The sequence below is a fragment of the Meles meles genome, chromosome 5 (assembly GCF_922984935.1).
Source record: "Meles meles chromosome 5, mMelMel3.1 paternal haplotype, whole genome shotgun sequence".
Taxonomy (NCBI): Eukaryota; Metazoa; Chordata; class Mammalia; order Carnivora; family Mustelidae; genus Meles; species Meles meles.
In genome coordinates, this window is record NC_060070.1 from 120,792,146 (window position 1) to 120,817,477 (window position 25,332).

The window sequence follows — 25,332 nt, forward strand, 5'->3', positions numbered from 1 at the left end:
AGTTACTATAACTATCAAATGATTTTAGATTGACCAGGATAATAAAGTCAGTATGCAGAAATCAATGTGTTAGTGTATAGTAGTAATTAACAGAAATTGAAATTTTAAAAATACCATTTAAAAGAGCATCAGAAGATAGTGCAGGCCAGGGATTGGCCAATGATGACTCATTTTTTTAAGTATGCAGGCCAGGGATTAGCCAATGATGACTCATTTTTGTAAGTAAAGTTTTCTTTTTTTTTTCCTTTTTTTAGAGAGAGTGGAGGGGGAGGGGATGGGCATAGGGAAAGGGAGGGAGAGAATCTTTTTTAAAATTTGAATTCAATTAATTAACATATAGTATATTATTAGTTTCAGAGGTAGAGTTCAGTGATTCATCAGTTGCAAATAACACCCAGTGCTCATTACATTAAGTACCCTCCTTAATGCCCATCACCCAGTTACCATGTCCCCCCGCCCCACATTTGCTCCAGCAACCCTCCATTTGTTTCCTCCAGTTAAGAGTCTCTTACGGTTTGTCTCCCTTTCTGATTTTGCCAGGGAGGGAGAGAATCTTAAGCAGGCTCCACCAGCACCTGAGCCCAGCACAGGGCATGATCCCACACTCTGAGATCATGACCTGAGCCAAAATCAAGAGTTGGATACTTATCCAACTGAGCCATTCAGGCGCCCCTGTAAATAAAGTTTTCTTCAATCACAGCCACATTCATTTATGTGTTGTCTCTGACTGCTTCTGCTGCCATGGTAGAGCTGAATAGTTGCGACAGAGTGTACACACAGCTCACAGAGCTGAAAATATTTACTACCTTGCTGTTTGTAGAAAAAGTTTGCCAACCCCTGATGTAGAACTTTATGATCTCAAGGAAGAGGAGATCTTACACAAGAAACAGAAAACATTAACCATAAAGGAGAAAAGTATCCTCATCAAAATAACAACTTGTGTTCAGCAAGAGATACAAAAGAATGAATTTTTTTAAAAAGTCCTCAAGAGTGGGAGAAGATTTTGAATATATAACAAAAACCTATGAAGAATTCCTATCAGTCAGAAAAGAACACAATAGATAAATGGACCCTAAACTTGATTGATTAATCAAGCCTGTGATAAAAGTAGAAACCCAGATGGCCTGAGAACATTTTTGAAAGCACTCAACCTCATTAGTAATCAGAGGAATGCAGAAACCCGCACAATGACATAGTATTAAACCCTCACCAAAGAGAATGTAAATTGGTACCAGCCATTATGGAGAACAGTGTGGAGGTTCCTTCAAAAATTGAACTACCCGGGGCGCCTGGGTGGCTCAGTGGATTAAGCCGCTGCCTTCGGCTCAGGTCATGGTCTCGGGGTCCTGGGATCGAGCCCCACGTCGGGCTCTCTGCTCCGCGGGGAGCCTGCTTCCTCCTCTCTCTCTGCCTGCCTCTCTGCCTACTTGTGATCTCTCTCTCTCACTGTCACATAAATAAAAAAAAAAAAAAAAAAAAAAAAATTGAACTACCCTGTGGTCCAACAGTCCTATTTCTGGGTGCATCTGAAGGGAATGAAATGAGTATGTCAAAGAGATAACTCCCACCCCCATGTTCATCGTGGCACTATTCGAGGTAGTCAAGACATGGAAATAACCTAAGTGTCTGTTGATGGATGAATGGATAAAGAAAATGTGGTGTACATGCACTCACACACAGATAATATCCAGCTATAAAAAGAAGGAAATCCTGCCATTTGTGACAACGGTGGGTAAACTTGACGGCATTGTGCTAAGTGAAATAAGTCTGACAGGGGAAGACAAATACTGTATGATCTCATTTACATGTGAAATCTAAAAGAGTTGAACTCAAGAAACAGAGTGGAATGGTGGTTACCAGAGTGTGGGGGTGGGGGAAACGGGGAGATGTTGATCCAAAGTGTAATCTTTAAGGGTTTTTGGTTTTTTCTTTTTCTTTCTTTTTTTTTTTTTTTCAAGTAAACGTTATCCCCAACTTGGGACTCGAACTCACAACCCAGAGACTGAGTTGCATATGCTACCGACTGAGCCAGCTAGGCACCCAAACTTTAAGCTATAAAATGAAGTTCTGGAGATATGATGCATAATGTGGTGACTATAGTTAGTAATACTGTGTGGCATAGTTGAAATTGAATATTCTCACCACACAGAATGGCAGTTATATGAAGTGATGGGTGTATTAACTAACTTTATTGTGGTAATCATTTTATGATATATATGAGCATCAAAGCATTATGTCATACTCTGTAAATTTATGTAGTTTTTTGGGTCAATGAACAGTAAATAAACATTACCTCCTTAAAACTAAGGGGAAAAGCAATCATCTGACTGGCAAAAAAAAAAAAAAGAAAGAAAGAATTATACAATTAATTACATATAGAAAGCTTCTTCATGGCAAAATCACCATAAAGTCAAATCAGCAATCATAAATCAAAACAACCAGGCTAATTTACTTAATAATACATGAAGAACTTTTCCAAGTCAGTGAGAGAAAGACCAATAATCCAATAGAAAAATTGGCAGAGGGTATGAAAAGAAGATGCAAGTGACGCTCAAATCATGAAAAGATTCGTCACCTCTCTTATACTAAGAGAAATTCAAATTGAAATTAAAAGGAGATACCATGTTTTTTACCTGTCAGATCAGCCAGTGTTAAAAAGTTGGATAATACCATGTGTTGGCAACAGTCAGTCTCTCATGCTACTGGCAGCTATATAAACCGATACAACCTCTATGGAAGGTAAAGTGTCAGCATTTATTAAAATTACAAATCTGTCTTTTCTTTGACATAGTAGTTCTTAGGTTCTATAAAGAAAATAGCTTTATCATCATACAAATGATCTCTGTGTTGTCAAATCCAGTGATCAGTTCTTACTAGTCTGCCTCTTACTTGATTAGTGGCATTTAATCCGGTTGATCGTTCCCTCGTCTTTCATACACTTCACTTTCCTTCTTGCCTGCCCCATTGCTTGGTTTTCTTTCATGCTTGCAGTTCGTTCCTTCTTTGATTCCTTTGTTGGATCCTGCAAAATATTGAAGAGACCCCCCCGCAGGACTCAAGCCAGGAGCGCACCAGACTTTCTCTCTAAGTGATCTTGTCCAGCCTCAGTTCTGCACACTGCTAGATGTTAATCTGCAGCTTCTGACCTCTTTGCCGAACAGCAGACTCATCTATCCAACTACCTCCTCAGAGCTCCATCTGTGTGTTGGATAGGCAGCTCAGACTTAACACATGCGAAGCTCAACTCCTGGTATTACCTGCCAAACCCGCTCCTCCCGTTGTTTTTCCATTTTGTCCATTTACTCAGGTCTAGGAACTGAAGTCATCCTTGACTTCTTTCTTTTTCTCATAGCCCATGTCAAGAATTCTGTTGGCTCTACCTTTAGAAGAAGAGTGAGTATGTTACCACTTCTCATTATCCTCCGTGGTACCCCTTTAGTCTAAAACCATCTTCAGTTCTCTCCTTGGATCCTCCTAAGGGTCTTAATCCCACCCGTGTTCGACCTTGCAGTCTATTCTCCATGCTGTCTTCCAGTGACTCTGTTCAGATGTTTGCTTCGAACCCCTGGGCAGGGGTTGGGGGGCATTCTTCTTCCTTTGGGATTAGATCCTAAGTCCTTACCTCCTTAGCTTGTTCCGTGAAGCCCTCTATGACCTGTCCCCTCCTCCTATTCTTTCCTTTGCTTCTTATTCTGCTCTATGCACTCTGGCCTTCTTACTTTGACCTCGTGGCCTCAGGGCAGGATCCTTGTTTCTAAGGGTTCGTTTCCTCACTGCAGTCAGATCTGTGCTCAGACATCCCCTCTTAGAAGAGACCTTCCCTGACCTCCCTTAAAGAGTACTCTGTTAATTTCTGCTTCCTTATTTGGTCTTATTTTTCTTGTTAATACTTCTAACCACCTGACTTTATTTTTTGTGTATTGTCTGTCTTCTTCCATTAGATTATACATTCCAAAAGAACAGGAACTTTGTTTTGCTTATTGCTGTATCCACCGTGCCTAGAACAGTGATTGGCACTGAGTAGATATTCAGTGACTATTAGTTGAATGAGGGAGTGAATGAATATGAATTCTACCAATATATTCACATTTAGGAAGTGGTTCATGTACAGGGCTGTTTATGCTAGCATTGTTTTCATAGCAGAAATTAGAAATACCCAAAACATCCATCACGAGGTCTGATTCAGTAAATTGTGGTACAACCATGTAATATAGTCCCCAGTGGGGATATGTATGATTTCATTTATATTAGGACCCAGAACAAGCAAAACTAATCTGTGATGGTATAAAGCACAAATAGCGATTGTCTCTGGGTTGGGGCATTGACATTAAAGAGTCACAGGGAACTTTCTGGAGAGATGGAAACGTATCCTTATAGGACTGTGCATGGGATCAGGTGCATGCATTAGTCAGACTCATTAAACTGTACCTTGACAATCTGCAAATTCCAGTGAATGTGAATTATAATTCAGTTAAAACAAAATACATTTTCTAAAAGTGAAAAAACAAAAGGTTTTGTGTATCACCCTAGTGGCATAATCATACAGAAAAATTAATCTTTCATGTGACTCTGAACAGTGTTTTGATTGAACATCTTTAGTGGGATCTATCCTTAGGCTGAGAAGAACTACAAAGAAACCTTGAACTGTAGTCAGTAGTTATGGATAATAGTGCTATTAACTTGAAACTATTAAATTATATTACAGGATGACTCAGATAATTATATTAATGTTATCTTCAGCATAAAAATATATAAGCATGAAATCCAAGAAGTTAAAAGCTCAGTAACTGTTTTTAAGATTTTATTTTTAAGTAATCTCTCCCCCCAACATGGGGCTCGAACTCACAATCCTGAGATCAAGAGTTGCATGCTCCCTTGACTGAGCCAGCCAGGTGTCCCCAGAATTCAGTAACTTTACTTTATTATTATTATTTTTAAGATTTTATCTATTTATATATTTGAGATAGAATGCATGCACAAGAGACGGAGAGAGCATGAGGAGGGGGAGGGGCAGAGAGAGAGGGAGAAGCCCACTCTCTGCTGAGCATAGAGCCCGATGTGGGGCTTTTGTTCCAGGACCCCGAGTTCATGACCTGAACTGTAGGCAGATGCTTAACGACTGGGCCACTCAGGTGCCCCTAAAACTCAGTAACCTTAAATCTGAAATAGAAATATCAGTATAACCCATAATTCATCTTTCTGTAATGAATTTCTCTAATGAATTTTCTAATCAAGGTGGAAGCATCAAAAGACTAATGCCTGCCATCAACTGAAACATGAGAAGTATTAAAATTTACGAGTCCGTGATCCAACAGTAACAACAAAATATTAGATTGCTTGCACACTGTCTCATTTTTAAAAAATTAGTAAATTAGAAGGGGAAAAAAGCATTTATCTTACCTTTCCTATATTAATCAGTTAATGGGGGAAGTTTCTTTGAAGTAGAAATTTCAGCTGACATATATGAAAAGGACAGTGGAATTAGAAAAGTATAATTTGCATTCCCTAATACTGTTACGGATGTAGATAGGTGTCATTAATAGATGCCAAAGTCAGGCAAAGAAAGGCTGATCATAAGCTCTCTGTAGTGAACAGATCATATGATAGTACTTGACACCAGTGTCGTCTCATCACTGAAGGTCATGTCAGATCTTATTATCTGACAGTGCCATGCTGTAGCAAGTATGTGGCACAGGCAGGGAAGTTTTCTTGCCAAAGCAGATCCAAACCTGATTAGGCTTCATGATCTACCCACCTGGGTACAGGAACTATGGGAGAGAGGGGACCAAGTTGAATATCACCGCTGAGGGAAGGCATTAGCAAATGCAGGAATGTGGGAAATCTTGCAAGGTAAAGAAATGATCTGTTTTCTTCAACAAATAAGTGGCTTGAAAACAATAGGTCAGGAGGGGGAACTGTTTTAGACTAAGGTTTACAAGTCTTAGCAACCAAATGGAATGTGTGGCCTTTGTAGGGATCTTCGTTTAAATAAACCAGTTGTAAAATAACGTTGTTTAAATGATTGGAGAAATTTGGATATGGCCTATTAGATGAGTGTAAGGAATTGTTCGTTGTATATTGTTGATATAATAATGACATTGTGGTTATATATTTTTTTAAAGATTTATTTATTTATTTTAGGGAGAGAAGAGGGTGTGGTCATATGTGAGTCTGGGGAGGGGCAGAGGATGAGGGAGAGAATCTCAAGCAGACCCAGCCCGGGAAGGGGGGATCCTGAAGCAGGGCTTGATCTCCCGACGATGAGATCGTGACTTGAGCCAAAATCCAGAGTTGGGCCCTTAACTGACTGAGCCACCCAGGTGCCCTGTGATCATATCTTTTAAAAGTCCTTATCTGTTAATGATTATGTAACTGAAGTATTTAGTGATGAAATAGATCGATTATCTGGGATTTGGTTTAAAATACTCTGGGGGCTGCCTTTGGCTCAGGCCATGATCCCAGGACTGAGCCCCACATCTGACTCCCTGCTCAGCAGAAGCCTGCTTCTCCCTCTCCCACTCCCCTTGCTTGTGTTCCCTCTCTGGCTGTGTCTCTCTCTGTCAAATAAATAAGTAAAATCTTTTTTAAAAAATAAAAATGCTCTGGGAGTGGGGTTTAGGTAAATAAACCATGATAAGCAAAATGTTAATAATTACTAAAGCCAGGTAATGAATACTTGGAAATTCATTATATTTTTCCTCTGCTTTTGTGTATGTTTGGAATTTTCTAAAATAAGGAGTTTTTAAAATTACCACATGGTCATTAAAAGAGAAAAGAGAAGGTTCTTTGGTATGTAGTGATGAGATGATTGCTGCGATTTAAATGAAAAACTAAGGACAGTGTGTGATAGCTTACTATTTGAGATAACAAAGAGGAAAAAATAATAACTGTGTATCTGTTTATACTCATATATGCTAAGATATCTCAAGAAGCCTTCATAAGAAGTGCCTCTGGGAACAGACTTAGGAGAGGCTTGCTTTTCACAGACTGTCCTTCTGTACCTTTTTAACAAGTGCGGTATGTACTATTAAAAAAATAGGTCATAAAAAAGGAAAATTAGGACCTACTCTTCAGGCACACATACCTGTGTAAACTGAGAACAATAGAATGTTAATACTTGTGGGGATTTTGAGATTATTTGAACAACCTCATTTTAAAACTGAGAAAATTGAAGTCTGGATTTTTTTTTTTTTTTGCAGTGGCATGGTTGATTGGTGTTGAGGCCAACTTGTAACCCAGGTCTCTGACTGCCCTCCTCTATAAAGTAGACAGCATACAACTGTGGTTTTAAATTTGCCATCTGAAGTTAGATTGAAACGTGATTGATATATTCAGGCTACTCTGAGGATACGACACATACTCGGCTTTGAATCTGCAGTGAGGATCTTTTGTTGTGACCCTGTATTTTGGAAGACTTCATTTCTGTATGGCTCAGCAAAACCCGTGTCTTGATGAATAGTGATTTTACAGTGTATTCCTATAGTTCTCAGAGCATGTGTGGGAAAATAATGCAGTTTATGGATATCAGGAATGTTGTTGCTGTGGCTTCGTTTGTTTTAATGACCTCAAGAAACTTGAACATTCTAAATATTTCATTCAGTCTTAACTTAGCTTTCGGAAATTTCCTAGGGGATAATGCTTGGCATTCTTCTTGGCCAGTTATAAAAATCTTATATGCATATTCTAAAATATTTAAGCTGTACACAAGGTTGGGTTTTTTTGTTTGTTTTGTTTTGTTTTTAAAGATTTTATTTATTTATTTGACAGAGATCACAAGTAGGCAGAGAAGCAAGCGGGGGCCGGGGGGGGGGGAGGCAGGCTCCCCACCCAGCAGAGAGCCCAATGCGGGGCTTGATCCCAGGACCCTGAGATCATGACCCGAGCCGAAGACAGAGGCTTAACCCACTGAGCCACCCAGGCGCCCCTGTACACGAGGTTTTAAAGAAAGTGCCTTCTCCTTAGTGGCACCAATTGTATTGTACAGAGGCAGTCATTGTTTCTGGGGTGAATGCTTCTGAATGGACATTTAAATTGAGGTGGTGACGTTCCCATCATAGAGGGCAGGAAGCTTAACTTCTTCTAGAGGTGCTTCAAACTTCTTTTCTTTTCCCATCTGCTCCCCTCCTGTTTGTCTCTTGAAAAACAGGTATTTCCGACCACCTGTTGACCCCAGTAAAAAGCCTTAGCCTCTACATCCTTTCACAACACCCTCCTTTCTGATTAATTATACTAGTCCCTGCCGTCACCGTCCCTGAAATACGACTTTTAGCCACTGTTGCTCCCCATCTCCAGGAATGACAGTTACAGCCCTTATCCTCTCTACCTGACCTCTCTGTCCCAACTCCAGCACATCACTCATTCAGCTTCTAGATTCAGTAGGCTTGTAGAACAAATGAAATGGCCATCTTCCTATTCAAACACCAAGGAGGACTCCCAGTTGCCTTCAGATGCTGTAACTCTTTGGTAATGTTTGGTATTGGAGTTTTTTATACTGGTCCCCATCTAATTTACCAGTCTCCTCTGTTCCCCTCTTTTTCTTTCCCATCATGCACCCTACGCCATTATCAGACTACTCGGATTTCTCCGCCTTCTCTGGATATAACACAGGGTTTGCACATCTGTGCCTCGGCAGTTGCAGCACCCCTGTCTGGAGCACCTCTCCTTCCTGGGCTCAGGAAAGTCCTCTCAGCCCAGTTCACATATTCCTTCCTGACAAGTGTTCTGGAACCCTCTCAAAGTCTCCTCCCCTCTCATAGTCCTTATCAGCGCGATGTTGTAGCTACTCGGGCCCTTCAGTAGGTCAAGTGTTGGCAAACTTTTTCTGTAAAGGACCAGATAGAAAATATGTTTGGCCTTGTGGGCCCATGATCTTTATCTGGGCTTTTCAGCTTTGCCCTTGAAGCTTGAAAGCAGCCCTGCGCTTGTAGGTAAATGAATGGGCATTCAGTGGCTGTGCCTCAACAAACTTTATTTATGGACACTGTAATTTGAATTTCATATAAATCCACATGTTCTCAAATACTCTTTTTTGACTTTTTCCAACTTTTTGTTGTTGTTGTTTTTTAGGTCATGGGCCATGCAAAAACTGGTGGTAGGCTGGATTTGGCCCATGGGCCACAGTTTGCCAGTCCTTGCATGAGAGAGTGGGCCGTTCAGAGGTGGGCTTTATATATTTTTATACATCTCTGCCTCCCACTCACCCCCATTCCTCCATGCCTCACTTCTTTTAAAGCAAGTGATGACTGGACAACAGTCTGTTTAGGGAAGACATGCTTCAGTGAGGAATTACTTGAATTGTAGTAGTTTCTAAACACATGAAAAATAACGGAACATCATATCGTGTATTAGTAGCCATTTTTTATATTTATTAATAAACATTTTTAGAAAAGAAAGTGTACGGAAGTTGCGTAACATGGGGGAGTTCACAGGCTCCCTCCCTGTAGAAGATAGCTCTGGCCGAGGAAGATGTAATAACACACATAATTTCTGCTCATACAACTGGTCCAAATCCTTGATTTGAATTCAAGATTAGATTAGAATGCCTTTTTCATCTTTTCCTTTTATCTGATGGCAGTTAGGTTTTCGGAGGGTTTTTCATATAGGGCTGGCTACATCATGGGTATAACAGGCTCTCAATGGCCAAGTGGTCAGAGTCAGACAGGTAGACTGGCTTTTGAATCCTGGCTCAGCACCGTCCTTTTCTGTGCCCTTTGCCACATCACTAAATCATCTAAAGCTTGGTTTCCTCATTGCTGTAATGGCAAGTATTAAAAAGTATCCGCTTGTGTGCTTGTTTGAAAATTAGGAAGAGTGTATTAAAAGTAGAATGTGTAAAACGCTGCTCTTGGCACAAGATAGGCACTGAATAAACACTGCCTGCCCTTGTTGGTATTTATTCCCCCCCAAGGTTCGTCTGCTTTTTTTCAGTGTATACAAGGGTTGTGGGAGTGGGTTAATAAGGTTTATAGAAATAGCCTGGGACATTCCAGTAAGTTATGTTGAGACAGTATAATCCAACAACTTTCAGTCTTTTTTTTTTTTTTTTTTCATATAACTTGCAAATTTAGCCAAGTTTATTGGTTTCTTTAGTCATCTTTTTAGAGATAAAGTCATTGACTACCAGGTGATATAAATGCTTCGTGTGGTTATCTTAACATTTGGACATTAGGGCGCCTGGGTGGCTCAGTTGCTTAAGCATCTGCCTTCTGCTCAGGTCATGATCCCAGGGTCCTGGGATCAAGCCCTGCATCTGGCTCCCTGCTCAACAGGGAGCCTCCTTCTCCCTGTCCCACTCCCTCTGCTTGTGTTCCCTCTCTATTTCTCTCTCTCTGTCAATTAAATAAATAAATAAAATCTTTAAAAAAAATAAAAAACATTTGGACATTAGTTGAGGAAGACCGCACAGGCCACTCACTTAGAAGGCTAGTGTTACACTCTGTACCCTGGAACTCACACTTAAGAACGCCATGCAGGAGAGTTTGTGTCTCTGACCACCTTTTCATATTGTTCTTAAAATACCTTGTTGTTTCCAAAGCAAAGCTGTCAGAATATCTGTTCACAGCACAATATGGTATTTTTTTGTACTAGACAGGGAATTTCCTTTTATTAAATAAACAGCCTGATGCTCTAGATAAAGAGAAGGGATGTTTATAAGGCATTTTGTAAACTGACTGTTTATGTCTACTTGTTTCTTACTTTAGCAGTATTTTGAGCTCCTGTGTAGGAAAAAAATAGTCAAAGGGCAAAATGTCTTCAAAACTCTAGGCACTGGTCCTACTAATGCTTGGCGCTGTGATAATTGATTGATTTAACTTGAACAAGTTATTTGACTTCCTGCTGAGCTTTATTCATCTTTTAAATACTTTTATATGGTCATTGTGCATAAGAACTTGTGGCAGCTGTTCTGTAAAATATCCTGTATGGGGTACCTGGGTACTTTGTCAGTAAAGCATCCAGCTTTTCATCTCAGCTCGGGTCTTGATCTCAGGGTTGTGAGTTCAAGCCATGCATTGGACTCCACAATGGGTGTGTATATGTATATCAACTATATCCTGTAAAATATAGTAACACTTTTGTTTATCTGGAATCCAAGCAAGTTTAGTATTCACAATTGTTTCGGTCTTATTTTTTAAGATTTTATTTCTTTTTAAAGACCTTATTTATTTATTTGAGAGAGAGAGTATGAGCAGGGGGAGTGGTAGGGCAGAGGGAGAAGCAGCCCGCCCCCCCCCCCCCCCCCCCCCCCCCGCTAAGCAGGGAGCCCCATGTGGGGCTCGATTCCACACCTGAGCTGAAGGCAAATGCTTAACCACCTGAGCCATCCGGGCACCCCTGGTCTTATTTTGAAGAAGGGACCCAGAAATGATTAGGAGGGGGTTGTCTGTAGAAGCAGTTTGCTGGGCATGTCATACACAGATTTGACGGGGTAAGCCCTCATGCCATCTGGGATGCCAGCAGAGCTCTCTGGCATTTAATGGCAGTGCGGAGGGACTGTCAAATATCAGGGGCACTGTGTTGTTGGAAATGAGATCATGTTGGGTGTCTCACTGAATGTAGTTTTTTGGAAATTAGCAATATGTCTAAAATCTGTCACTTGTTAATCAGGATTTCCCACAATATAGACTTATCACATAGATAATTTAATTTTTTAAGGAAAATATTTCCAGATCTTTAACCTGGGTTACATGAAATATATTTCCCAGCATAGCACACTATGCTCTCGGTGATGGGAATAGAAACTTCTCTGACACCAGGGAGAATGGGGATAGCTCCCCCAGCTAGAACTTTGCAAATACATATATTCTCTCTTCTGTTAGTCTCGTGCTGTCTCATTGAATCTAAGACCATTTTTTCCCCAAATCTCTTTTTTCCTCTTCTAAGCTCCAGTCCCACATTTATGTGCTTGTCCACTAGAAATATTCGTTAGATATCTCATTGTACTCTCAATTCATATGTTCAGAGGATATCCTCCCTCAGGTTCCCTCCTCCACTGACCTTCCACATTTTCAGCGGTGGAGGGCAGCTCTGCTGTTGACCTGGCCCACAGTCTGCCAATCACTTCGTCCTGTGGATGCTTCTTTCTGTTTATCTGAGAGCCTGTAACTTCCTTCCCACTCCCACTTCTGTCCTCATCCTTTCTCAACCGGAATTCTTCTCAACCAGAAGTGTGTTCTGCTACCAAGCTTGCCCACATCCAGCTCAAGTCAAAGTGACCTTTCTAAAACCCAAATTGGAAGGAATGTTCCTAGCCACTTCCAGTTTGGCACTGCCCGGAAAGAATTAATTTTTGTTTACATAAACTTTTAAAACTAAAAACAGAAACAAATTGGGTTATGTTATTTCTTTGCTTAAACAACTTCCTTGACTTACCTACCCATTGCCTTCAGGTTTCAATCCAAACTCTTGATAATTAGACCCCTGCCTTTTTGTTCAGTCTCCCTAAGTAAACCCCTTCTGTATGCTTTCTGCACTCTTTCTGTAAAGCACTCATTTGTTCATTCTGTCATTGGACCATTCTTTCATTTGCTCACTAAACTTTTATTGGCCACTAATATGGGGCAAGCTCTGTGCTTAAGGCTTGGGTATGAGGTGGTCAGCAGAAGAGATCCTTAGACATTTCAGTGATCTCTCACTCTGTTAATCAGAATAGACTAGGTTATGCTGGATTGACAGATTAACCCCGAAATCTCATTGTTGTAACACAACACAGTTGTATTGCTTGTGCTCTACACAGGAGCTCTTCCATTCAGATGCCCAACTCATAGCTACACCAACTGGAGCTCACTCTGTCCTTGGGCACTGTGACAGAGGAAAAGGGAGGCTGGCTGGGTGCGCTTCTCCCTGCCTTAGCCCAGAAGGTGTGTCCCTTCTGCTCATATTTCCTTAGCCAGAACTTGTTAGATGGCCCCACCTGAGAGCAGGGGGGCTTGGAATATCATAAACAAGGACATAAAATGTCTGGTGAACATTATGGTCTCTGCCACAGATACTGAAGTATAGTTACCTGACTTCTTGTCTGTCTTAGCCACTGGACTTTAAATTTCTCAAGAGCTGAGGCTGTATCTACATAGCTTTTGTGTCCTAAGCACAAGGCCACACAGTAGGCTTCTGATTTTTGTTGAATAAATGTCCTTCTTGAGCTTGGATTTAACTCAAGTCTACTTCCTTTAAGAAATCTTCTCTTATCATCCCTCTGCTGCCTTTCCCCCTCCCCGCTGACCCCAGCCTGGGTTAGGTGTCTCTTTTCAGTCTTTGTGGTATCCCATGCCTGCCTCAACCAAAGCATTCCTCATCGTGTATTACTACTCTTTTTCTTTCTCTTTTTCTCCCCCTGTCCTCTAGATACGCATTTCCTTTTAGGTCAGGGGGCTTTCTTTTATATTCTTTTTTTTTTTTTTTAAGATTTTATTTATTTGAGAGAGAACAGAGCAAGCAAGAGAGAACGTGAGCCAGGGCCAGGGGAGGAGGGGTCAAGGCAGAAGGAGAGGGAGAAGCAGGCTCCATGCTCAGCAGGGGCTTGATGTGGGGCTCAATCCTAGGACCCTGAGATCATCATCTGAGCCCAAACCAAGAGTCAGAGGCTTAAGACTGAGCCACCCGGGTGCCCCTCTTTTATTTTCTTTTGAAAATTTATATTAAGGTGTTTAAAATTGCTTTAATAATGCTTAAGAATAAAACATTACTGTTCCAAGCTTAATTAAACCCTTTATGTAAATCTTTCCCCATTAGGTTTATTATTCCCACAGATCTTGTTAGTCTTTTCTTGCATGCATGTGTCCCTCATCAATATACTGATTTTCTTCGGTGTCCATGTGGATGGTAACTTGTCTCTGCCCTACCTGTTGATTTCTCTCTGCTTGTAGGACCACCTGTATTATATATCCAGGAGTTGGGTGTGATGTGTTCTGTAGATATATTTATCTATCTCTGTACAGATATCACCTGTCTTGGTGATAAGAGTTTCATGAAAGGCCTAATACCTGGTCATCCAGTCCCCCACTCTGATCTGCCTTAGAATTGCAGAGGTTTAATCTGCAACTGTCATTCCTGGTTTATAATGATGCTTAATGAATGTTTGTTGAATAAATAACAAGTTCTGTGGGGCTTTTTTTCTGTTAGTATATCATTTTTAGACTTAGGAGCTTTGCCATTTAATTTCTTTTCAGATAATTTTGTATTTAAAAATCAAGCTTCAGAATCAGAATTTATTGACCAGAAACACCATTTAGTGTTTTATAAGCTAGAAGGAGTAAAGCCTCCGGCTAAAGTGAAGAATGTTTTTGTTTTTGGTTTTTTTTTTTTTTCAGTAAATTTGCAGTGGGTTGTCAAGGAAACTTAGCCAGGAGAATTGTTTACTCATAACAGTGTTTACTTTGAAGTGTGACTACAAAGTAATGAGGCTTGAGTTTTTCCCAGTGTCGGTATCATACGTAGTATTACCTCACGCAGTCATACTTTGAATGTGCAAAGTAGTAATGCTTCCTAAATTTACTGATTGATATTTCACATTGATTAAAATTTAGAAATTAAATTATACTTTATGTTAGAGGTTTCCTTTGCTTTGGCTTGGAATTGTCCCTGTAAAGGTCTTTCATTTGGTCTATAACCTAATTGGATGGCCTTAGTCAGCCTTTCAAGCAAATGCTTAGGTTTGGAATGGCTGCACAACACTTTGCCAAGAAGTGGGAGAACTCTAGGAAGAAAGACTGCATGTTGTTTATATAACAAATCAGTGAAAGATTAACCCATATTCCTACTCCTTCTTCTTGAGTTTTCCTTGCATATTGGATTGTTGACTTAAATGCCATTATGTGGAGTCTTTGGACGACTTTTTAGAAAAACGTTTAACTTAAATTAACAAACATGATTGTGTTTGGGTTTATTTTTATTTTGATAAGGAATTTCTTGGTAAGTTTTTATCTGAACTCTAGTTAGTTAACATATAGTATAATATTGGTTTCAGGAGTAGAATTTAGTGATTTTTCATTTACATGTTAACACACTGTGCCCATCACAAGTGTACTCAATAGGGAATTTTTAAAAAAAATGTTAAATTTGCCACAATTATCAGAGATGGAAGGAGTGTGGTAATAATCCCCGTTTCTCTTATTTCAGCTCTATAATTTAATAGTTTATAAAACTAAGGATGACTTTCTGGGTGGCCACTTCCCTGGAGTGTAGATTCTGACATAGAAAGTAGTAGCACTGACTCCTGAATTTAGCTTTTAAAAACTTACTGTGATCTTAAAACCAGTTTTATTTTATTGAGGTTAAGTCCATGTCACATTACCATGTGAACATTTAGAAGTGAACCATTTAGAAATAACCATTTAGAAGTGAACAAGTCAGTCGCATTTAGTACCAATTCAGTGGCATTTAGCAACCTTTCTACAATTTCAAAACACTGTGATCACTTCCAAACAAAATCCTGTACTCTAATTAAGGAGTTACTCTCCAATTTTCTCTTTTCGCAGTCCCTGGCAACCAGCAGTTTGCTTTCTGTCTCTGTGAATTGATCCGTTCTACCCATTTCACATCTGTGGGATCTTACAACATGTGACATTTGGGCTCTGGCTTTCACTTAGCATGATGTTTCCATGGTTGATCCACGGATCAGTGCTTCGTTCTTTTTATGGGACTCTTCCTGCGCATGTGTACGCCATGTTAGCCATTCATTCATTGATGGACATTCAAGTTGTTTTTGCGCTTTGGCTACAGTGAATAATACTTTTGTGACCATTTGGGTATAAGTATTTGAGCACCTATTTTTGGTTCTTTAGGGTATGTACCTACAAGTGGGATAGTTAAGTCATATGGTAAATTTTTTTTTTTTTTTTCTTTTTGAGAGAGAGAGCAGGGGTGGGGGTACAGAGCGAGAGGGAGAGAGAACCTCAAGCAGACTCCCTGCTGAGTGCAGAGCCCGATGCGGGGCTCTCATTCTCACCACCCTGAGATCATGACCGGAGCCAAAATCAAGAGTTGGACGCTTAACTGACTGACCCACCCAGGCGCCCCTTATGGTAGTTTTTTATTTAACTTTTGAGAAACCACAGACTTTCCATAGCACCTGAACTATTTGCCATTTTTACCCAATGTCTGAGGGTTCCAATCTTTCCATCCTTGCCAGTTCTTGTTATTTTTAAATTATAGCTGTTCTTGGGTGCCTGGTTGGCTCAGTCGTTAAGCGTCTGCCTTCAGTTCAGGTCATGATCCCAGTGTCCTGGGATCGAGACCCTCATTGGGCTCCTTGCTCCACAGAGAGCCTGCTTCTCCCTCTGCCTCTGCCTGCCACTCTGTCTGCCTGTACTCTCTCTGACAAATAAATAAATAAAATCTTAAAAAAAAAAATCACCTCAGAAGGGTTAAAATTACAGCCATTCTTGTGGGTGTTAAGTGGTATCTCAGACCAGTTTTACTTTGCACTTTCCTAGTGACCAATGATGTTGAGCATCTTGAATGTGCTCCTTGACTATTTGTAGATCTTCTTTGGGGAAATGCTGTTTGTCTTGTTGTTGTTGTTGTTGTAAGAGTTTTTATATTTTTATGTATTCATGTGTTAGACAGCAGACCTTTATCAGATAGATAATTTGCAAGCATTTCCTCCCATTCTGTAAGTCGTTTTTCTTCACACTCTGGGTGGTGACCTTTAATTCACAGAAGATTCTAATTTTGATGAAGTCCAATTTATCTAATCTTTATTTTTGTTCATGCTTTTGGTCTCATGTTCAAGAATTTGGCATATTTTACGAAATTTAAGGTCAGGAGGATTTATTGCTGTGCTTTTTGTTTGTTTGTTTGTTTTCTTTTGTTTTAAGTAAACTCTGCCCCCAGAGTGAGACTCAAATTTGTGACCCCATGATCAGGAGTCACATGCTCTACTGACTGAGCCAGCCAGGCCCCTCAGATTTATCGCTGTTTTATAGTTTTAACTATTACATCTAGATCGTTGGACCACTTGGAGTTAATTTTTGTATATGGTATGAGGTGGGAGTGCAGTGAGGATTCTTATTTTAAAAACAACTTCAGGGGTGCCTGGGTGGCTCGGTAGGTTAAGCCTCTGCCTTCGGCTCAGGTCATGATCTCAGGGTCCTGGGATCGAGCCCCGCATCGGGCTCTCTGCTCAGCAGGGAGCCTGCTTCCCACCCACCTCTCTGCCTGCCTCTCTGCCTACTTGTGATCTCTGTCAAATAAATAAATAAATAAATCTTAAAAAAAAAAAAAAACAACTTCATAGAATGTTCTACATCATACTTTTAATATCCCTTAGAGTAAACATTTATGCACCACCCCAAAACTCCTGTGGGTTTCATATTATTTTAAGTTATTCTGAATTGTGCAAAACAGAAACTACATGCACCTAAAAAAAAGTACTTGTAAATGTAAAGATATTATTTTCTCCATCCATGGACTATATATTGGTGACTGTATGTGGATTCATGATTTCCTTCTTAACTCCACAGTCCCCTCTGAGTCAGCAGATCACAGATTTTGTAGAGGAGCATCAAGAGACTCTATCATGACATGAAGAAAAGGGTTTAAGGATGAAAAAAAGGTAGAATTTCCAAGGGCCCATATAACTTGCAGAAACACAAGGGAGAGATGGGAGAGGACCAGAAGGTAGGTCACCGGAAGTCAGTGATGGAATCTGTAGGGGCTACAGAGAATGTGGCATTTTCTTCCAGGCAACAAGGATGACAACAGAGTAGAAGTGAAGTGCACAGGGGGAATATGTTTGGAATAGGGAGGAAAGCTCAAAAGAAGTGATGGTGTAGGAAGCTATGTAGATGATTCTTTTCAGTTTGGGAGTAATGCCAACTAATTCTGCCTCCAAGGAGGGATCCAGCTAACTGGATCCAGCTAACTAAAGAGGAGTAAGGAAAAGGAGCTGGGGACGTTCTAGGATTTTTTTTCTGCCATAACTAGAATGCTGGTTAATTTTGCATTAGTAAACCACAGTCTGCAGGATTTTGTGTGTGTGTGTGTGTATGCGTGCATGTGTGTTTTGTTGGTTTTCTTCTCATTTCTTAATAAAACTTCGTAGTAAAAAAAATTCTAGTTTTATCTCAGCTGAAAGCATGATGAAATTTTCCAACTTTGGCTGTAGATGAGGGAGTTGGGTTCTCAGTGCACAGTTAGAACTTAGGGTGGTGCGTTGTACTGGCTTGTGGCCATCGGATGGATCAGGAGCTGGGACACATGGATGACAAGCTGGGAGGGAAGGTGTTGGGATTACAGTGCCAAGCAGGGCTAAGGACTTCTTTCCTTCTGACCAGCCTTCACGGTGCTCCAGGTTTATCAGTGACTTTTTTCCTCCCCAGTCCTTCTCAACTCTGTGTTCAAAGGGCTTTAGGGAAAGGGACAAAGGAGAGGATAGATAGCAGAAGTGACTGACAGCCTGAGGAAAGGTAGAGGTAAAGGCCACTGGTTCAGATGCCTTTCTGCTTTTTTTTTTTTTTTTCCATTTTATTTATTTTTTCAGTGTAACAGTATTCATTCTTTTTGCACAACACCCAGTGCTCCATGCAAAACGTGCCCTCCCCATTACCCACCACCTGTTCCCCCAGCCTCCCACCCCTGACCCTTCAAAACCCTCAGGTTGCCCCAACCTCCCACCCCTGACCCTTCAAAACCCTCAGGTCCTTTCTGCTTTTTACAAGGTGGGTTGTCTACTCTTTCCACTAGAAATGAAAGCCACCCTACAAGAAGTGACCCAGAGAGGTATAAACAAAAAATAGGTCTCGGGTGCTTACTCTCCCATGTTGTTTAGAGTTTGTACAAATGTGCGTTTTTCCTTTTTAACTGTCCACGTGACTTCTGTGACTTTCAGGTGCTACTCGTGAGCAGTAGTCGCCATCCGGACCGATGGATTGTCCCCGGGGGAGGCATGGAGCCCGAGGAGGAGCCGAGTGTGGCAGCAGTCCGTGAAGTCTGTGAGGAGGTATGCGTGGAGATAAAAGGGCATGGCAGGACCTTGTAATCATGAATCTGTCATGTATGTGTAGTTCTTTAATTCATCACCACTCACTGAGTAAACATACTCATGATCACAGAAAGAAGGCATTTAACAGTTACCATGTGCTTCCTTGATTAAAGGGCCGATCAGGTTGGGACATGGTGATGTTTATCAGGCACTCTGTGCAGGGAGAGGGCTCTAGTGATGACTGTATCTGATTATATCAGACAGTGTTTTGTGATTTCCCATGGAGCTCTTTCAGCATTGCCTGTTACCTGTGGCAGAAGATCAAGAACAAATAGTTCATCAGCCCTAAGAAATGAGAGGGACAGGCAGTATTGATGTAAACAGCTCATTCCCATTAATGATGATGAGGAGGAGGAGGGAGAGGCCGTTGTTCCCCTCTGCTTCCTGGGTCCAGGGCACAGAACAGTGGCTGAAGCAGGAGTTCTGTTGTCCAGAAGCTGTGATAAATAGTGCCATTAGCGAGAGAATAGTATCTTCTTTGTTATTTGGCCTCACAATACTTGGCATGTAGGTACTGAGTTCCTGGGCCATGCCCAGTATATCTTACTAGATCTTCTGGAAGAAGTACTCAGAAGAGGCAAAGTCTTCGTTCCTTTACTTCAAGGGCTTACGGTTTGATTGGGGAAACCGAGAAATAGATGGCAGTTCAAAACCAGGAGGAAGGAGTAACGTTCCCCCATAGCCCCCTGTGGCGATGCTCTGCTTACGTTATTTCACGGAAGACTCCTAACCTGGTGGTGTATGTATTCTCACCCCATTGACTTGCCCTCACCACATGTCTAGTGCTTTTCTTTGTTCCAGAGGGAATTTAAAACTGATTCCAAGGATATATAAAATGGGCCTAAGAACAAGTCTAAATCCTTAATTTCTTTTGGGTTGAGCCCTTGCTGAAGTCCCCTGAGACTAATCTTACCCTTGGAATACTTAAGGAATTCTTCCCTCGCTCTGAACTCCTGCAGACTTGTGTTGGCTCTCACCCCTATCATTTTATCATATATCTGGCGTCCATAACTAGGGTATGATCTCTGAGAGCAAAAAGTATGTGTTGTAGTTGGAACCCTCCCTGTGTGTTCCCATTACACAGCTAGGTGGACAGCGGTAATTGGTGCATGCTTCTGTGACAGGTGGGGCAATGGATGGAACAGGAAAAGCGCTGAAGAGATAGCCCAGATGGAAATGACCCGAGCATAGGGAGCAATAGGTATGGTCAGAGAGGATGCATGAGGCAGTCTCACGATAGCCAGAACTGGTATCCTTCTTTCTCACCAGACCTGGGATAACGGGAGCTGCCCAGGGGTGGGGAGCCCTGGAGGGGCCGACATGATTCTGTGCTCTGCCTTCCTAGGCCTGAGGGCACCAGAATCTTTGCCTGCTCCTTTCTGGAGGATCTCAGAGGCTGGCCTATTCCAGTTATGTGTGGCAGGGCCCATTGGTGGACCTAAGCTGTGTGACTTGAGTTCAGATCCAGTTGACACTTGTAAGATCTAGGGCTCCTAAAGCCATGTTTGAAAGAGCTTCCACGGCAGTTGTAGATTCAGAAAGGTGGTCGGAAGACCTGAAATAGGTGAGGGTTCTAGAACAAAGAGAAAGGGCAAAGTTCAGAGACTGTGCAAAACTTGCTCCTTGGTTTTAGGAGTTGTGGGGCAGATCTGACCACTCTACCTTTGCGGAGCACATACAGATTTGGCGCCTGTCTCAGGAGAGCTCCCGTCAGTTGCCGTTACTGTTGTTGGATTCTGAGTATTATGGTTGAGTCAACCGTGTTTATACATGTGCAGCGAAGATGGAAGGAACTAGATGACTGGAGTAGAAATGCAGTGAGGGGCAGGAAAGGTTGTAGGGCACCCTGTTCACTTTGTTCCTGGAAATGCCATGCAGCCCTTCAGTCGGTGAGAGGGAAGCTGAAGTGGAAGTAGGGCCAAGGGGAGTGACAGGCGGCACAGACAATGGCTCCTGTCCTCAGATGTTCAGGATCCCCCTTTGCTCCTGTCCACATGGGGTCCTGGGCTTGAAATGAAACCCTGCTCAACTCTGAGGAAGTCAGAGGACAGTCATACCACACCCTGTACTTTATTCCAGCATTACTGAAAGGATAAATGTCTGTGAACTGCTTGCAACTTCAGAATACGGTACCGAATAAATCAGATGTTTGCACAAACAATAAAAATTAGTGAAATGTCATTACAGAAACAAACATTCCAGGGGCTTCTATCAAAATAAAATAGAGGTGATGGTTTTTCCAATCCCACATCCATCAACAGACTTGGTATCAGAGAGGATGATGTAGAGATAAATATATATATTATACACACACACACACACACACACACACACAAATATATATATTTTTAGTTGCCCTTGAAGGATAGCTTTTGTAAGTAGAAATCACTATTCAGGAGTTTATTTAGGTTTCAAAATGTTATGACTTCTGTAAAGTACACATTCAAAAACTTAATTTTCTTCATAATGCTTACAGCTCTGATTGCTCTGTATATAAACATAGGAGATTCTACTAGTCACTTTTGGATAATACCAGAACAGTTAGTTGAAGAACTTCAGATGTTTCAAATTGGATTCATATAGCTAAATAGAAGTGCTTTCTAAAGAACTTCAATTGTCTGACTTAAAAAATAAAAACCTGATGAAGCTCTTCAACAAAATGTCCTATGAATCTCCTATGCTCAGTCAGTAGTGCATGCGACTCTCGATCTTGGGGTTTTGAGTTCAGGCCCCACATTGGGTGTAGAGATTACTTAAGTAAATAAATATTTAAAAAAAGAAAACCAATTCACAGATGAGGTGAGTCTTAGATTCTTTATTCTCGTAATATATGTAAAATTACTAAGATTTTCAACTTAAAAACACAAGGCAGAAAAATTATTCAATTATATTTTCAAAACTGAGGTTCTGATCTAATAGGCCAAGTTTTTTGGTTTTTTGGTGTTTGGTTTTTGTTTTTTGTTGTTGTTGTTGTTTTTTCAGTAATTTCCTTGCACAACGTGGGGCTCAGAACTCATGACCCTGAGATCAAGAGTCGCATGCTCTCCTGACTGAGCCAGCCAGGCGCCCGGGGCCAAATTCTTTTACGCATTACAAAATCATAAAATATGTCTGGTCTCCATCTTAACAGAGAAATACCTTACGATTTTGATTCTCTTAAACATTTCTATATTTCATTCTAAATATTTCCAGGATTGAAAAATACATACCCACCAAAGAAACCAGGCCCTTCCTGTTAAGTGAGGCCAGGACTCTTGGATGGCCTGTTTGGAAATGCTGATCTAGTCCACTGTTGCTCTATCAAGACTCTGTAACTTCACAAGGCTGGTGGTCGTAGAGTCCACATTAGGCGGGAGTGTGTACTTAGCGAACACTGCGCAGTGTCTGGCACACCCGGCTAACTTTGTCCTTCAGCCTGAAGGTCCTTCCTCCATCAAGTCTTTGATAGAGGACTCACTGTTCTTCCTGGGTACAGTGGTCTGTACTTCTGGCATCGTGGTTGTCCGTCATGCTGTAATGATACTGCTTGTTTAACTGTCTTCTGTGCTAGACTTTACATTCTGTGTAGCCAGATACCATCCTTTTCTGCTCACTGTTGAATCCCCATTGCTTAACATGTAGCAAGCACTTAATAAAATAAACATATCAGTTATTGATGAGATGACTAGAGCAGCCCCAAAAATCTGAGGTAGGCCCGTTTGGGTTGGCAGGAGTAAACATACCTGCAAGTCTCTTGGTTAGAGGAGGAAGAATATGACAGTGTTGCAGCATCTGTCCGACTAGGCCATGCAGGACTGGAAACTTGGGGCACAGGGGCACAGACAGGCACTGCTCACAGTGGCTGGAACAACAGCAGGAATGCAGTGTGGCTCCTAAAGCCTCGTCACTGCGCCTGGGGCCCAGCCCCTGTCTTCCACGGTGGAGGAGCTGCCTCTCCAATCTCTTCTCAGCCTCTTGGCTTCTGCTCACCACTTTCTGCATTTTCCCCTCTGAGTGCGGCACTCACCTGTCTGTGCCTCTCCATTCAGTCTTCCCAGTAGAGATGACCTGACCTACGGCTGCAGCTACCAGATGACGTCATCAGCTCCTGGCCATTCTGAGGACGTTTGCCTTCACTTTTCTTCAGTTGTTGATTCCTTATTTCTCTTGCTGTGCTCAGAGCATCGAGCACAGGTGCTATACAAGTGTGGGAGCTCACACTGCAGACACCTGCAGCAGCTTTACTGCACAGACCCTGTGTATGCAGGAAAAAAATATTTACTAACACAGGAAGATGTTTGTTAATGCATTCCTAAGTGGTCAAAGCAGACTATGAAACTATTTATAATATAAAACCATTTAGCAGAAAAGAAATATGTGTGTCTATTTGTGTAGAAAAAAGTAACACTGCTTGCACACCTACTGTGTGCCGGGCTTTGTTCTAAGAGTTTTGCAGATGTCACCTCATTTAATCCTCTCCAGACCCTAGGACATAGTGGAACTGTTACTGTCTGCATTTTACTGGGCAAGGAAAAAAACAGATTCTATGAGATTAAGTCATTTGTCCAAACAAACTTGCCCAACCAAGGGTGCTCAAGGTAATATTTGAATCCAGAACATCTCATCTCAGCACCCACACATCTCTATAAATGCTGTGCTCCTTGAAAAGAACATCTACCAGAATGTTCGGGGTGGTTATCTTTGGGTTAGCTCAGAGATGATCAGGTTTTCTGCATTGAACATATATTTATTTTATTCCTAGAAAAATGTTCTGTGTAAACATGAATGGAGTGAAATTATTAAGTAGTCTGTCATGGCCTTGTCGGGCCAAGATACCATTAAACTCAATCTGTTCAGCAGCTTTGTTTAACCTGGCTTAAAAATTTCAGCATATTGGCCGAATTTCAGAAACCGATAAATCTTTAGCACTTGAAACATTGGCAGTCACATTTCATGGGCTAAAATACTCCCTTTTGGAAACTGGCCTCCCGATTTTTAGCTGCTTATGCTCAGAATCCTCTTATAGTGACCCCTCAGAGAGTGAGAAGGCTGACACTCTCTCAGGGGCCTTGGTGACGGTGCATCTCCAGCCTCGGGCAGCAAAGGCTGGTGTGAGCCAGCCATGTGACACCCTCCATTACCAAAAAGAAAAGCTCCTCTTTGTGTAAGTTTTCAGAGCTGTTCTTTCTTGCTAATTCAATAGGAAAGGTAAAACTGTTAGCTGACAGGGAAAGAGAGAGAAACTGGATCTGAGATTGTTCTGTCTTCTGTTCATTTGTTTTATTCCCCATTCTCACCTTGGGAGAACCCAGAGTGTTATCACCAAGATAAAGAACATCTGAAAACAGAATTGAGAGGAAAAAATATGTGCATACCTTCCACTGCATCGTCTTCAAGGATGACAAAGATGGGAGCCTTTTGAGAATTGTAGTCAATGATGACATTTGAAAATATGTGGCCAGATGCCAGTTCCTTTTATCTGCTGCTTCATGTCCGGACAAGGCCTGTGTCAACAGAGCGGTTTCCCGCACACCAACTGTAAAGGAGCTGTAGGCAGCCTCATCATGAATCTGTGGCATAGGCATAGCTTAAAAAAAAAAAAGCGTAGGTTTTCTGACTTCCTCACTTGTGTCATAATATCACACTTTCCTGCTACTCCTCGGGCTCTTCACCACCTGCTGCTTTGCCATATAAACTCAGCACCATGGAAATTTCTTCCTTTTAATGAGGTCTTCTGATAACTTCCTGTAGTTCTTGCTGCCCTGTTTCAAGTTTTTAGTACACTGTCCGAAAAAGTAAAAATGTCACAGCACGTTTGACTTACTTCACCTTCACTTAGGAGAGTTTGTTTTGAACGGCTAGGTGCCTTAATATAATATCAAGGGTCATGGTTGCCTCAAGGGTCCAGAGGGGCTTTGTCTATCCCTAGCCTTACTGATCTTACACCATCCAATCAAGAATTTCTTGTGACCGTTCTTGAGATCATGGAAGATGCTGTCGTGAACTGTATTTTTAAAATCTGTATCTTCTTTTTTTTTTTTTTTTAAAGAGCGAGCGTGTGCACAATAGGGATGGGGGCTTGGAGAGGGCAGAGGGAGAAAGAATCTTAAGCAGGAGAGGGCAGAGGGAGAAAGAATCTTTTTTTTTTTTTTTTTTTTTTTTTTTTAAAGATTTTATTTATTTATTTGAAAGACAGAAATCACAAGTAGGTAGAGAGAGAGAGGAGGAAGCAGGCTCCCAGCCGAGCAGAGAGCCTGATGCGGGGCTCGATCCCAGGACTCTGGGATCATGACCCGAGCCGAAGGCAGAGGCTTTAACCCACTGAGCCACCCAGGCGCCCCGAGAAAGAATCTTAAGCAGGCTCCACACTTAAC

At 41.4% G+C, this 25,332-nt stretch overlaps 1 protein-coding gene across 1 annotated transcript in view; it reads left to right on the forward strand.

The window, feature by feature from the left end:
- NUDT3 (nudix hydrolase 3) overlaps nt 1-25,332 on the forward strand; it is a 121,547-nt gene that overhangs the window by 41,639 nt on the left and 54,576 nt on the right. Inside the window, exon 2 of the mRNA XM_046004427.1 lies at nt 18,827-18,937. Within this exon, the coding sequence (XP_045860383.1) occupies nt 18,827-18,937 (111 nt within the window). The remainder of the gene's footprint in view (nt 1-18,826; nt 18,938-25,332) is intronic.